Raw genomic sequence first — 12,730 nt, forward strand, 5'->3', positions numbered from 1 at the left:
CTAACAGCACTTTGCAGCTTTGACTGACAAACGGCAGATGAAAAGCCTCTGCCTCTACTGACAGTGAACCACATAGTTAGGAGTGATTACTTGAAATGGTAGTACACTCAGGATGAAACCTCCACCAAATCCCATGTTGGAATTGTGATCACACTAATGTTTTTAAACTCCTTGTTACTTAAATGTATTGTAGTTTAGTTTAATCAAATTTTCTTGACTGTAAAACACTTTGGGTCAACTCCTGTTGTTTTAAATAGGCTACACATACAGTGACTTACTTGCCTTGATGTTGGGACAGAGACACTGATGTGTCCTCGTGCTTGCTCTGGTAGCAGTGCAGCGCGTGTTTACTGAGGGAACTAACCCCAGAAAGCCCAACTGAGTCTCTCAGGTGCGATGCTCCAGACGGTGCTTGTGAATACCCCGGTGCAGAACTACAGAACCAGAACCAGGAGCAGGAGCAGGAGCAGGAGCAGAACTGGGACTACACTGGGCGAGTCCAATCTGACCACTTGACACTTTGCATTCAGCAGGCCTGGGCCCTTTGAAATAAGATGCTTCATAGCTCTGCCGACAGCCCACAATCTTGCTTAACACAACCCCACGGGCAAGACTGCCAAGTGCCTACTGAGAATACCAACACTCCTACTGAACAGACTGATCCAGCCCCACTAATGGTCAGTTAGGCCTGTCATTGCCTGTTAGGACCTAAACGCTGAATAACAGCCAGCCCCAGTGGCTGGTAGCTACATCAAGACAACCTAGCCTGTGGAACAGACTTCTGGAGTGGAGAGACATTGAGGACACTGAGCATTCAGTGACCTTTCCTGCTGTTAAGGCTGCAATACTTAGCCGATACTGTATACTGCCAGAAAACCAGAGCAGATCCAACAGGCAGTTCACACAATTGATTCAAATTTCACACCATCTAAAACATTTTTTTTAAAAAGACAGTAGAAACTTTGCCCTGTACAGAGTCACAGTGGCATGACCGGTGGCCGTCCCACTCCCATCAAAGCGGGCCCATCTCGACACACTCCACCTTCCCCCGGAGACAGTGATCAAAGCGAGTAATAACAAACAGAAGAAACCAGTGCCACTTTCCTTGCCTGCCCACAGCAGCTGTGTGGTCGTCCCCCCACAGTACAACAGACAGCACTCAGCCCTGCTCAGGAGGCTTGGAAGTCAACAAGGTCCCCTTTAGATCATTCAAAGTTTTTGCCATCGATGACTACACTAAGCACCACCTCCATGGTTTCACATTCAGTAGGTCTTTCAAACGTGTAATATCACCATCTTCATCCAAATTTCAAAGGATCCACTCTGTACACAGAAAAAGTAACAAGAGTAACTTCTGTGCAATTACGCATTGTGCACACTGGGTAAAGCCTCGGGTAAAACCTCACAGTTCCTGCTTGGTGAGGAATCCCTCTGCCCTACAACTAATGGCATCAATACCCCACAACACAATTTAATCCATGCACATCTGCCATTGCACTGCAAACAGACGGGTCCTTTCCTTAAAAAAAAAAAAAAAAAAAAAAAAAAGATAAAAAGCCCCTGGCCAGTCCAAGAAATTATGATATGACTGATGGCAAAATCTTTCAATTATGACATTGCTCCGTTTTCACACCAAATACTGGATAGTAGTAGACAGCGTACTTGAGCAAACCCACAGCTAACTGTGCCTTCAGATTCAAAAGGCTTGCACTCTCTGTGCTGCTGTGTAATTGAGCTGGTCTTTTCCTACTGTCATCATCTGTCAGGACAAGAGGCACTAGCAGGGACACACAGGTTGACGAGTGCCGCCGCCGAGGCACGTTATTTAAGGACCTCTGTCTGCAAGGCGAGCGAGTCAAGCCGCGCGTCTCCCGAGCCAGCCGGGGAATACGGGGCCCGCCAACACAGTTCCACTTCCCTGGGCATATCTTACTAACCTTCATAAACCTGCACCAGTGTTGGCAATTAAGGGCACAAGACAGCACCATCGCTGTGCCACTGGTAAATATAAATTACTCTGGCAGTCAATAATGCAGTCAGAAGCATCCGTCACTTTCTGAAGCGGGAAGGGAACGATGCTAGATCACCATGCTGCTACAATCTGGATTTTTTAAGTCACTCGCACGCGACCACGCACACCCTCATTCAGGGATAACAGACCTCCTCAGAGAGGATAGTCAAACCTCAGACTCCGACACAGCAATTATAAAGCAATAAAGCTGTGCTTCTATCGAGACTCGCTCACAAGTTTTATTTTGCATTAATCCTCCAACCTGTGCACAACAACAGGAGTCAGTGGTTGAAGCCCTCTGCTATTAACCTCCAAAAGATGTTCAGGAAAACCCACGCGAACACAAACACAAACCAAATGCATGCCTCCAGTACATACTGCCTTTGAATAATAATATCTGCTGAATAAATATATAGCCAAACCAACGAGCAATTTCTACTACATTGTGCGAAGTATCTGCTGAATGCATCCAGCAACTGTAGTGAATCATTTGAATATGTCAGGAGTACCATGAGCTAGAAATGCAAGGGATTTCAAGAAACCCTGTTATTTAACACTGAACCACTCAGCTGATACTGAGCCATTAATTCCATCACACGCTGCAACAAAAGTACATATTCTAACTACTAACCGGTAATGTCAGTGATTGATGCCAAGCTTTGACATAAGTTGGAGGGAACTCTTGTGGCACTGAGGCAGCCACCCTATCATGCCAGGTCAGACTAAATCATTCTGGAGGGAAAAATGCTGTGGGCAAGATGGAAGTTGTTGTGCAGTGTACACAGACAGGCCATTCCCATGTGTGCACTGCCTCCAAAGGCCATCAAGCCAGACATACAATTCAATAACTATGAAAGATGAGGGAGAGTGCTGCTTCAAACTCTTCAGGCCCCACAACACATACTCTTTACATTACTTTACACCACAACCAAAACTCCCATAAGCTATGAATGAGACAAGGAGACTGTAGTGAGCAAGAAACCTTTGTCCATGGTTGAGTCTGCTTAATTGGGTATTTCAGTTACATGACAATTACACGCCTAAAATATGCCTACAAATATTAACATAAGCATTAAAATTGTGACAACCAACTTAATAAATAACAAGGCAAATATACTTTTACGCCCTGTCCAAAGACTACATGCTTACCACATGCTCATTTCCTACAAGCGGCATCGGCTACTTTGTAAACATTTGCCACATGTAGCGGAGTTGTAGTACAGTGGAGTGCAAGGGAGTGAGACTTACCGAAGGTAGTACTGTTTTAAAACAAAAGCAGCATTGGAACAACTCCTTGGAAAATTGAACTCTTCGCCAAGTTCAGACCACTGGTTTTTATCAGACACCTAAAAACAGACAATATGATACATAAATCAAATGAAAATGTCTTATAGTGAATCAATGTAACTGCAGGTGTACTGAACAAGTTCACAACAAAATACATTCTAATAGTGTTTTCATGTGTGCATGCTTGCTACGCAGGCTATACTGTTTGAATTGGGGAGCTAGCTAACTAATGCTAGCACTTATGCTAACATTACTTTAGGTCTAAACTAACAAGTGAGCTGATCTGAAACCGAAGCCCCATAATACGAATAAGCGCTCCAAAACACGAGGCAATCAATATGTTAGGTACCGACTTGCCTCGTTGGGGTCGTTTGGAGTGTTTGCTGTATTCAATAAATAGGCCTGTGTGAGGCCTACATTTACTCTTCAGCCATGAAGCCAAAGATGGCTATGGCGAATTACTAACGTTAGCTTTCCAGAGAGTTATCGCCTAATCTACGAAAAAGCCACCATCCGCGGTGAGGAGTGTTTCCTAGCCCATGCTCTGTGCCGATAATCGATGTTAAACGTGCCCGCTAATTTTGAGTTGCTCAAACTGCACTCAGACTCCGAGTAGTGCTCAGTCGCTAACGTCCGGACTTTCAATTCAAACCGCACTCAACACCAGCTACCACATTGCACTGAGATGGCAAGCGAACACAAGGCCATCCTCATTCCTACAACATACGGTGAAGAATCAGAAACAGCCACGGGATATCAAAACCAACAGTTTTCTTGAAGTGCAGACGAGGCAACACCGAGTCCTAGAGTGCGAAAATCCACTTTTGGTTCCACTCACCTTAGCAAATCCACCTAACGAAACGACTCTGATATAGAGAGCATTAAGATCCAGCTCTTTGCCACCCACGATTGGGATCTTCTTGAACGGCGATCTAAAAAGTAAAACAGATATATACATATAGGAATCCCTTCTTGAGAGTCTAAAATCACTCACATGTTAATGTGACCATGGTTTAAAGTTACATTTTAAGATATAAATCCACCCCTCTCTTACCCTCTGCTTTGGTGAAATTGCCGCAGCTCGTCCAGGAAAGCCAGTCCTTTCCTTCGCTGATCAGGTAGATTTTTTCCCGTCGAATTTGCCATCGTTTAGATCCTTAAAAACGGTTAAAACCCCACTCATTCGCTTCCTAAGACACCAAGGATCCCATACTCCGCCGGCGCTCAGTCATTCGCGAGGCTGAGTGTTTAAAAAAGTTAAAGAAATAGCTAATAGAAAGAAGAGCGCCAGCTCGCTAATAAAGACTGATACAGCTACACAGAAAACAAGCCGATTCACCCTCTACTAAGTTCAAATAAACAATTACAATATCGATCGATTATACCGACTAACAAAAATTGTCATGGTACTAGATGGTAAATAAATTGTATTGGCTGCAATTGTGTTCGTTTGGAGTGGTTTGACAGTGTGATACAGACGCGGCTCCAAGCAATCGCACACACTGTAAAGCGGCAGCGGGATCCAGTTCTCAGACAAAAAGATCCGAGGCCGTGAGCCCTCTATGCTACGCAGCGCCCTCTACTAGAAACAACGGTATTGCACTGTCCAAAGCGGTTTATTGGAACAATAGACAGTGTTTTCTTTTTTAGGGCTCATCTGAAACTTCCGAGACCCATTGAACAAAGTAATGAAGGCCGATGGGGGAGGGGAACCCCCAAGACATGAGTTCACAAAAACCGTTGAACGAATTTCTGCTAGTACAGATGTAAGATGGGTGTTGGAGCTCAGTTCAGTTCAGTTCTCAGCTAATGTGATTATTCAACCATGTGCAAGTAATTTAAACATGCAAGATATAACAATGATATTATGTTAGCGTATGCCTGAAAACAACAAATTGGAAATAAAATGAGTGCATGAAGAGTTTAAAATTATAATCTAATGAAAAGAAACTAATGAATGAAGTATACATACATTTTGACAATAATGTCTATATAGGCTTTACTCTGATTCCAAATGGAGTAATAATGGTAGTGTTTCTTACAAAAACTGAAATTTTAATCAGATAACATGTTTTTTAATCTAGCACTTGTAGAACGTTGTACTATAACTGGGTGTAAAGGAAAACACCCGTGGCTATCAGTGACATGCACATCCATAACGTATTAGTGTCGAACTACTGAGGGCAGTAAAAGTAATAATGTCAAAAATGTAATATTGTCTTTTAGTGTTTTGTATTAAACTATACATGGGTGTGCTCATCATTTGAACTCTTGCACTACTGAGAAGTAAAGTGTGTTTACGAGGATTAATTGAAATTGCCCATGATCCCTTTTTATAACTGCCAGGCGGATATCTAGCTACTTGACGGGGTTACTACATTCAACCATTACACGTACCCCCTTTGAGCGCCGCACAGACTGTCACAAAATGGCGGTGCGTAACGCTTTAAGACCCCATTTTGTGGAATTGACACCGCAGATCTGATTTTACTTGAGGTTTTCCGAGTTATGAATAGAACTGTCACGATTAGGTTTCAGAATATTTGACGCTTAATGTCAAGGAATATGATGTTGATTTTTGCAAACGCTGTTGCATTCGCCGCCATCCTCCTCGTGAGACTGGTCATCCGTCAGCTAGCTAACTTTGGTTAGCGACGTAGGACACACTCATCCAGCCTATCTTTTGATTAACATTGCGTGAACGTGTTTGTGCGGTAATTCTTCCCGAAGTGCGCTGAAGAGAGTCACCTAACGTTAACCCTCTGTAAGCATAGGACGCTGTATTTACTCGCGTCTATCAGACCAACAGAAGAATAAATGTTACGCATTGAATAACGTTAGCGTTACCCGTCATAAGCCAGCTAACGTTAGCTTCTGAAATGTGTAACGTCAGTGCCAGCTTGCTAGCTAGTTAGCAAACCTCTAGTAAGCTCAGTCGCTTTAGACAGATATGTATCCTGCATGGAATTATAATGTTAAAAGTGAGGTAACTAAGCAGCTAATTAATGGTTACTGATCAGCAATGTCAGGTAACGTTAACGTCCTATTGGGTAAAACACTAACCTAGACCGTTTTAAAAGTTTTATCGTTAGATAGTGTTGACGTTAGCGGAACATTGACGTTATTTAGGCATCCAGCTGATTCGTTAACTTTTATCATGGTTGGATTAACCCGACTTCATGTATAAACACTTAACGTTTCTTAAATAAACAAATTAATCTAGCTGACTCATTTTACCTTCACTCACTCTAGCTATATGAAGCCTTTCACATCCATGCAACTTATTAAGCAATAGGTGAGTTATCCACAGATTCCACACAGGTGCAGAGAGCTTTTCCCTCCCTAGTCACCAGGAATGGAATTGGACAGCTTGATGTATCAAACCATTCTCGAATAGTGACGTTAGGTAAGGCGATTGGTATGATTTTGGGTAATGGACCACCAGAGCCGAGAATGAGATAAAGAGTTACGCATCCGTGTTGATATCTATGTGAGTTACTTTGAAATCGCCCTTCGAAGTCATGTTGCGATGCGTAGCCCCCTCTTGCGGTCTTCTGTTACACCATCGTAGGCCATCAGTTTATTGTGATTATCAGATTCAAATAGCTGACCGATAGCCTTATTCACTGGTTCTGACCGTGCATGTCTTATTTTTTTTAGTGAAATTCACTAATGCTGACAATGCACCAGGTAATCAGTTCTATGCAGGGTTGCCTACAAACGTTTGATGATTATTTTGTTGATTTGGCTTGGTGGTGTTCAGTTTGGCCATGGCCCAGCCTATACGAAAGTTGCTGAGGAATACCCTCAGTTTAGATAGATAGATAGATACTTTATTGATTGTTTATGGCTTGAGGAGTAATATAGACCGGATAACTTCAGCCTTAGCCTACTGTAAGACAGCTACTGCAGCGGCCTAATTGGGGAGGTTTTGTCAGCACCCCCAGTTTACAGGTCTCTCCCCCCCCTTATAAGAGATTTTCAGGGATTGATATCCGTTGCATCTGTAGGCTACACATGGAACTTGGCGTGCCCCCCCTGGAAGTTGTGTAGGCCTAAATACATTTTGCGGAATAAGCCAATAAACACTGATGAAGTACATGACATTTTAATGGTAAATTGGCCTATAGGACCCAGGGTAATTAGGTTTCATTTGTGGTGTTAGCACCACCTAGTGAGTGACACCAATAAAATAAATCTAGTACTGCAGGGGCCAATATCTTGTGACAAGAAAGTAAAAATTTTACAGGATAAGATCACTACAATATTCCTACATGGATATTCCTACTCAATTCAGTAAAATTCCATTCATATGTGCTGCAAACGATACATGGCAATATTGCATAAAGTGCTTCAGCTAACATACATTTACTCATCTCCCAGTTTAATTTGGGTCATACACCAAAATGGCTACAAACAGCTAATACAAATTTTGCAGCCAATATGCCTATCCAAATGTCTGATGTATAGGGTCAAAGTTAATAAAATTTTACATATTGATTTTCAGAACAGGTGCGATTTTCTTTTTTTGCAGCAGCAGCAGTATAGCATCAGTGAATAATGTTTCCTACTATGGAAAAAAATCTAACAACATTCTTGCATACAACTAATCTATTTTGGATTACAGAAAATATATACCATAACCTACCTACGTATTTCTCCTTAAAGGAAAATTCTGGGGGACATAAGATCCAATACACAGGAAGACATAGGCTAGCATCTCTCACAGACTTACATACAGACATACACACACATGGATTCGCTTGGGTATCACCAACTTTCTCTGCTGTTGGGCCATTGCATGGGCTACTAGTTTAGACACATGTTGGTGCTGTATGTGTGTATAACCTGTGCGAACCCAGACAAATCTGTGAGTGCATTTGGATTTGTTCAGCAGATCTGTCTGGCAATGTTCCCATTCGAGCAAATTTCTGAATCACCTAAAACCCAGGAAGTAAATAACAATTGCATATAGGCAACACCATCACCATCACACGGTTATGACATGTACGGCAATGCAGTGCATCTAATATGAAGCACTATTTGTGATTTGTTGCACACCTATTAGAAGACAGATTATGGCCTTCTGTGGTCTGTACTGCCCTCTACAGGTCAACTTTTATAACAAATAAGGAAGTCAATGAGTAGAGTGCACCTGGAACAACTACTGTATTTGAGCAACTGCCACAGGGTATCGAAAGCTTGTTCAAGCTATTAATTGTATATTCTGTTTCTTTTTAGGACAACCAAAGGACCAAAGAAATTGGGAACACTATTATTGAAACCGAGAAGATTAAGGGAGATAAGATGGTATGAGATTCCTGATCAATTCTGAATAACGAGGGAAGTGTCTACTCACAACATAACACATTGGCCCTTAATAAAACTCACAGGGGTGCTCACTTCACTTTGCAGAGATATTTCCCCTTACCTAAAGGTATATTTATTGTGACCGGAATAAATACCTCTCTTTGCTAGAGGATGACATATGTCTTTTGAAACTGTTCTCTTCACCTGAGCACAATGTGGCCAGCCTGTCTAATTGTGTGTACAAAACAATGCAACTCAAATGTGGTCTTTACAATGCAAGCATAGACTTTAAAGGAAGGGGTTTGACAACCATTGGTTGGAGGATTTGCCATTCTTGGACTTTTCATTCACTGTCACTCGGGAACTCTCCAAAGGGATATGTTAGAATTTGGGGTATATCATAATGGCAGCCGTGGCCCACTGGTTAGCACTCTGGACTTGTAACCGGAGGGTTGCCGGTTATTTATTCCGGTCACAATAAATATACCTTTAGGTAAGCCCTGACCAGTGGGCTGCGGCTGAAGTGCCCTTGAGCAAGGCACCTAACCCCTCACTGCTCCCCGAGCGCCGCCGTTGAAGCAGGCAGCTCACTGCGCCGGGATTAGTGTGTGCTTCACCTCACTGTGTGTTCGCTGTGTGTGTGTTTCACTAATTCACCGATTGGGTTAAATGCAGAGACCAAATTTCCCTCACGGGATCAAAAAAGTATATATAAAAAAAAAAATAATAATGACAGTGGCAACATTAGTTCAAGTTCAAGTTTATTATCATGTACTCATAAATAAGCATTTATCAGCATTGAAATTCCTTGCATTGAAAGTGTCCATTCGAGTGCAATAAAAAAAATACTATAAAAAATAGGATGGAGAGAGAAGGAGGAAGAGGGTAAAACAAAATCCAAAAAAGTAAGTGCCATTATGTGGGGGTTTCCAAGGACGGTGCTGGTACGGGTCCTTATGCTCTTGTATCGTCTGCCAGAAGGCAGGAGGGTGAAAAGACAGTGGCTGGGATGACTGGGGTCAGAAACTATGCCTTTCTTCTGCAGCGCTGGCTGCAGAGGTCCTGGATGGATGGTAACTCAGTCCGTGTAATGCGCTGTGCTGATCTGACAACTCTTTATAGCGATTTTCAATCCTGGGCAGTGCTGTTACATGTTGTTATGCCACCAGTCAGAAAGCTCTCTATTATACAGCGGTAAAAAGTCAATATTTTGTAGTCCATGCCAAATTTCCGCAGACGGCGCAGAAAGAAAAGCTGCTGTCTTTGTGACCACACCAATATGGTGTGTCCAGCTCAGATCCTCACTGATGTTTATACCCAGGAATCAGAAGCTTTTGACTCTCTCCACAGCTGCACTCCCGATGTGGTGGGTGCGTGTTCTTCTCCCTGCAGCCGTCTGTAATCCACTATCAGCTCCTTGGTTTTTGTTATATTGAGCAGCAGACTGTTATCCTGACACCTCTGCTTTGTAGGCAGACTCATCACCATTCTTGGAGCCGATTATGGTGGTGTCATCAGCAAACTTAATGATGGTGCTGGAGCAGTCAGTGGCTGCACAGTCGTACAGCGGGGAAAATAAGTATTGAACACGTCAACATTTTTTTCAGTAAGTATACTTCCAATGAGGCTACTTGCATGAAATTTTCACCAGACAATTTGTATTAACTCAGATAATCCACCCATATAAAAAAATCCAAACATTAAAGTCCATAGGTAGAGTTATGTGTAATAAAGTGGAATGACACAGGAAAAAAGTATTGAACACGCCTGCTGAAATTTCTTGTGGAAAAGCCTTTATTCGTAATGACAGCTTCAAGGCATTTCCCGTATGACGAAACTAACCAGTCACAGTATTCTGGTGTGATTTTGGCCCATTCTTTTCAACAGATAGTCCTTTAATATTGAAGATTCCAGGGGTCCCTCTTGTGAATTCTGATCTTTAGTTAACTTCCAAAACTGTTCAATTGGATTGAAGTCAGGGCCTTGATTTCCTTTCTCTGAAACCAATTGAGAGTTTCCTTTGCTGAATGGTTTGGATCATTGTCCTGCTGGAAGGTCTAGCCATGTCTCATCCTCATCATCCTGGTGGATGGTCAAGATTCTCCCAGACCAAAATGACTCAATTCATCATTCCTTCAACTGTATGAAGTCTGCTAGTATCATGAGATGAAAAACAACCCCACACCATGATGCCACCACCTCCAAACCTCACTGTTGGTAGGGTATTTTTAGGGTGATGCACAGTGCCATTTCTCCTCCAAATATAGTGTGTAGTATGACATCCAAAAAGTTCAATTTTGCTCTCGCCTGACCAGAATACATTCTCTCAGTATTTCATAGGATTGTCCAAATGTTGTGTAGCAAACTTTTAACGAGCTTTGACATGTTTTTCTTCAGCAATAGAGTCATGCGGGATGAGCGTGCATAGAGGCCATGGCGGTGGAGTGCATTACCTATGATTTTCTCTGTAACAACTGTACCAAGTCTTTCTGGAGCTTTCTCCGAGTGGTCCTTGGCTCTTGGGCTACTCTTCTGACTATCCTTCTGACTTTCTGGTCAGAAATCTTGCAAGGAGATCCTGTGCATGGCCAGTTGATGATGTAGTGATGCTCCAATACTGCTTTCTGGATGATTCTGAAGTTTTGAAGTGCATCTGTAACCAGTTCCATTGATATGTTTTGCAACAGGTTGCAAAGGTCTTGGGAGAGCTCTTTGCTTTTACCCATTATGAAATGTTTCTTGTTTGACACCTTGGTAACAAAAAACCTTTTTATAGCCCACCAGTATGTACTAACCCAGCTTATATCAATTTGCACAGATAGGAGGGATAATTTCTCTAACTACTTATAGATTCCAGTTTGTTCCTTGCCATTTCTTGCCTTTGAGTACTGCTTTTTCTTAGCGTGTTCAATACTTTTTCCCTGTGCCATTCCACTTTTTTACTCATAACTCTACTTTTAGACATTAATGTTTGGGTTTTTATATATGTGTGGATTACCTAAGTTAATACTAATGTCCAGTGAAAATTTCATGCGAATAGCCTCACTGGAAGTATACTTACTGAAAAAAATATTGACGTGTTCAATACTTATTTTCCCCGCTGTATGTGAACAGTGAGTTAGGGACTAGGTTCAGTGGAGATAGGAGTTCTTGTTGAAGTCCAACAGTTTTTCCACCCTGTTTTTAAATACTGAACATCCATTTTGTTGTCGGCCAAATCGCTTCCAAAAGCTCACTGATTTACAAATCCGTGTTCAATCAGTTCTCTATGATTAGACTATTTTCCAAGATTTAAAAAAAATAAGATTTTATGATTACAAAAAAAAGATAATATTATGTCTGTCTAATCATCAGATACATGATCAGAAATCTCTGTCCTGAGATGGACAATATCCATGAAATATCAACATGACCATACAGCCAGAAGAGGGAGCTGTGTACAAACAGCTATCTGTACATGGTTAACAAGGCCTGCATTCTCCTTTAAGTGGTAAACCCAGACCTGGCATACACCTAACAGCCAGCTGGCACTTGGACCCTCTATGAGAAGAGTTTACCAAGGAGGTCTGCCAAAGAGTACCTCTGTTCCCTATATGAACTCTTCCCTGTAGACTATTCAACTTCCCTCTCCTATCTTGGCCCAATGTCTTGTTGCATATGAGACACTCAGGTCAATGATGTGTTGTCATCAGGAGAAAAAAAAGACACAGAGAAATTGTTTAGTAGGCCTAAAGGAGATCTGACTTCATAGGATAACGGTCGTCTGCTCCTTTCACATTTGTGGTTAATGGATGTTTTTTCACATACCAGAGTGCATAGTCTGCTGAGATGGGGGAGGAGGGAGTAAGGGGAGATAATACAATAAGAGCATGTTGACTGCAGGGTCGCCAGTCTCGTATTATTGAGGGTGACTGGTAACACATGCCTATTGAATGAACTCATTGTCCTACACGCTCTGCCAAAGCAGGTGACTGTGCTTAAGTTTGAATGCACAATTGGCAATCATTATTATGTGGGCTATGTTTAAATTCACTGTAGCCAAATATTTGTATAGCCTGTTCTTACATGTTCAAGTTATCTATAACCCCGACTGATTAGGTCCATTTTAAAGAAAAACAAAAA

General features: G+C 42.1%; 1 protein-coding gene across 2 annotated transcripts in view; it reads right to left on the reverse strand.

Annotated features, from left to right (window-relative positions):
- arid2 (AT-rich interactive domain 2) overlaps window positions 1-4,825 on the reverse strand; it is a 31,002-nt gene extending 26,177 nt beyond the window's left edge. For both annotated transcript variants that reach the window (XM_076296458.1, XM_076296457.1), the window contains exons 1-3: window positions 4,353-4,825; window positions 4,137-4,230; window positions 3,260-3,357 (exon numbers count right to left, since the gene is read on the reverse strand). In XM_076296458.1, the coding sequence (XP_076152573.1) occupies window positions 3,260-3,357; window positions 4,137-4,230; window positions 4,353-4,444 (284 nt within the window). In that variant the 5' untranslated portion in view covers window positions 4,445-4,825. The remainder of the gene's footprint in view (window positions 1-3,259; window positions 3,358-4,136; window positions 4,231-4,352) is intronic.
- Window positions 4,826-12,730: the final 7,905 nt, after the last annotated feature.

The sequence above is a fragment of the Alosa pseudoharengus genome, unplaced genomic scaffold, assembly GCF_046254945.1.
Source record: "Alosa pseudoharengus isolate Yale_2024_CS ecotype anadromous, Long Island Sound unplaced genomic scaffold, YU_APseudo_1.1 YU_APseudo_1.1_scf_20, whole genome shotgun sequence".
NCBI classification, from domain to species: Eukaryota; Metazoa; Chordata; class Actinopteri; order Clupeiformes; family Clupeidae; genus Alosa; species Alosa pseudoharengus.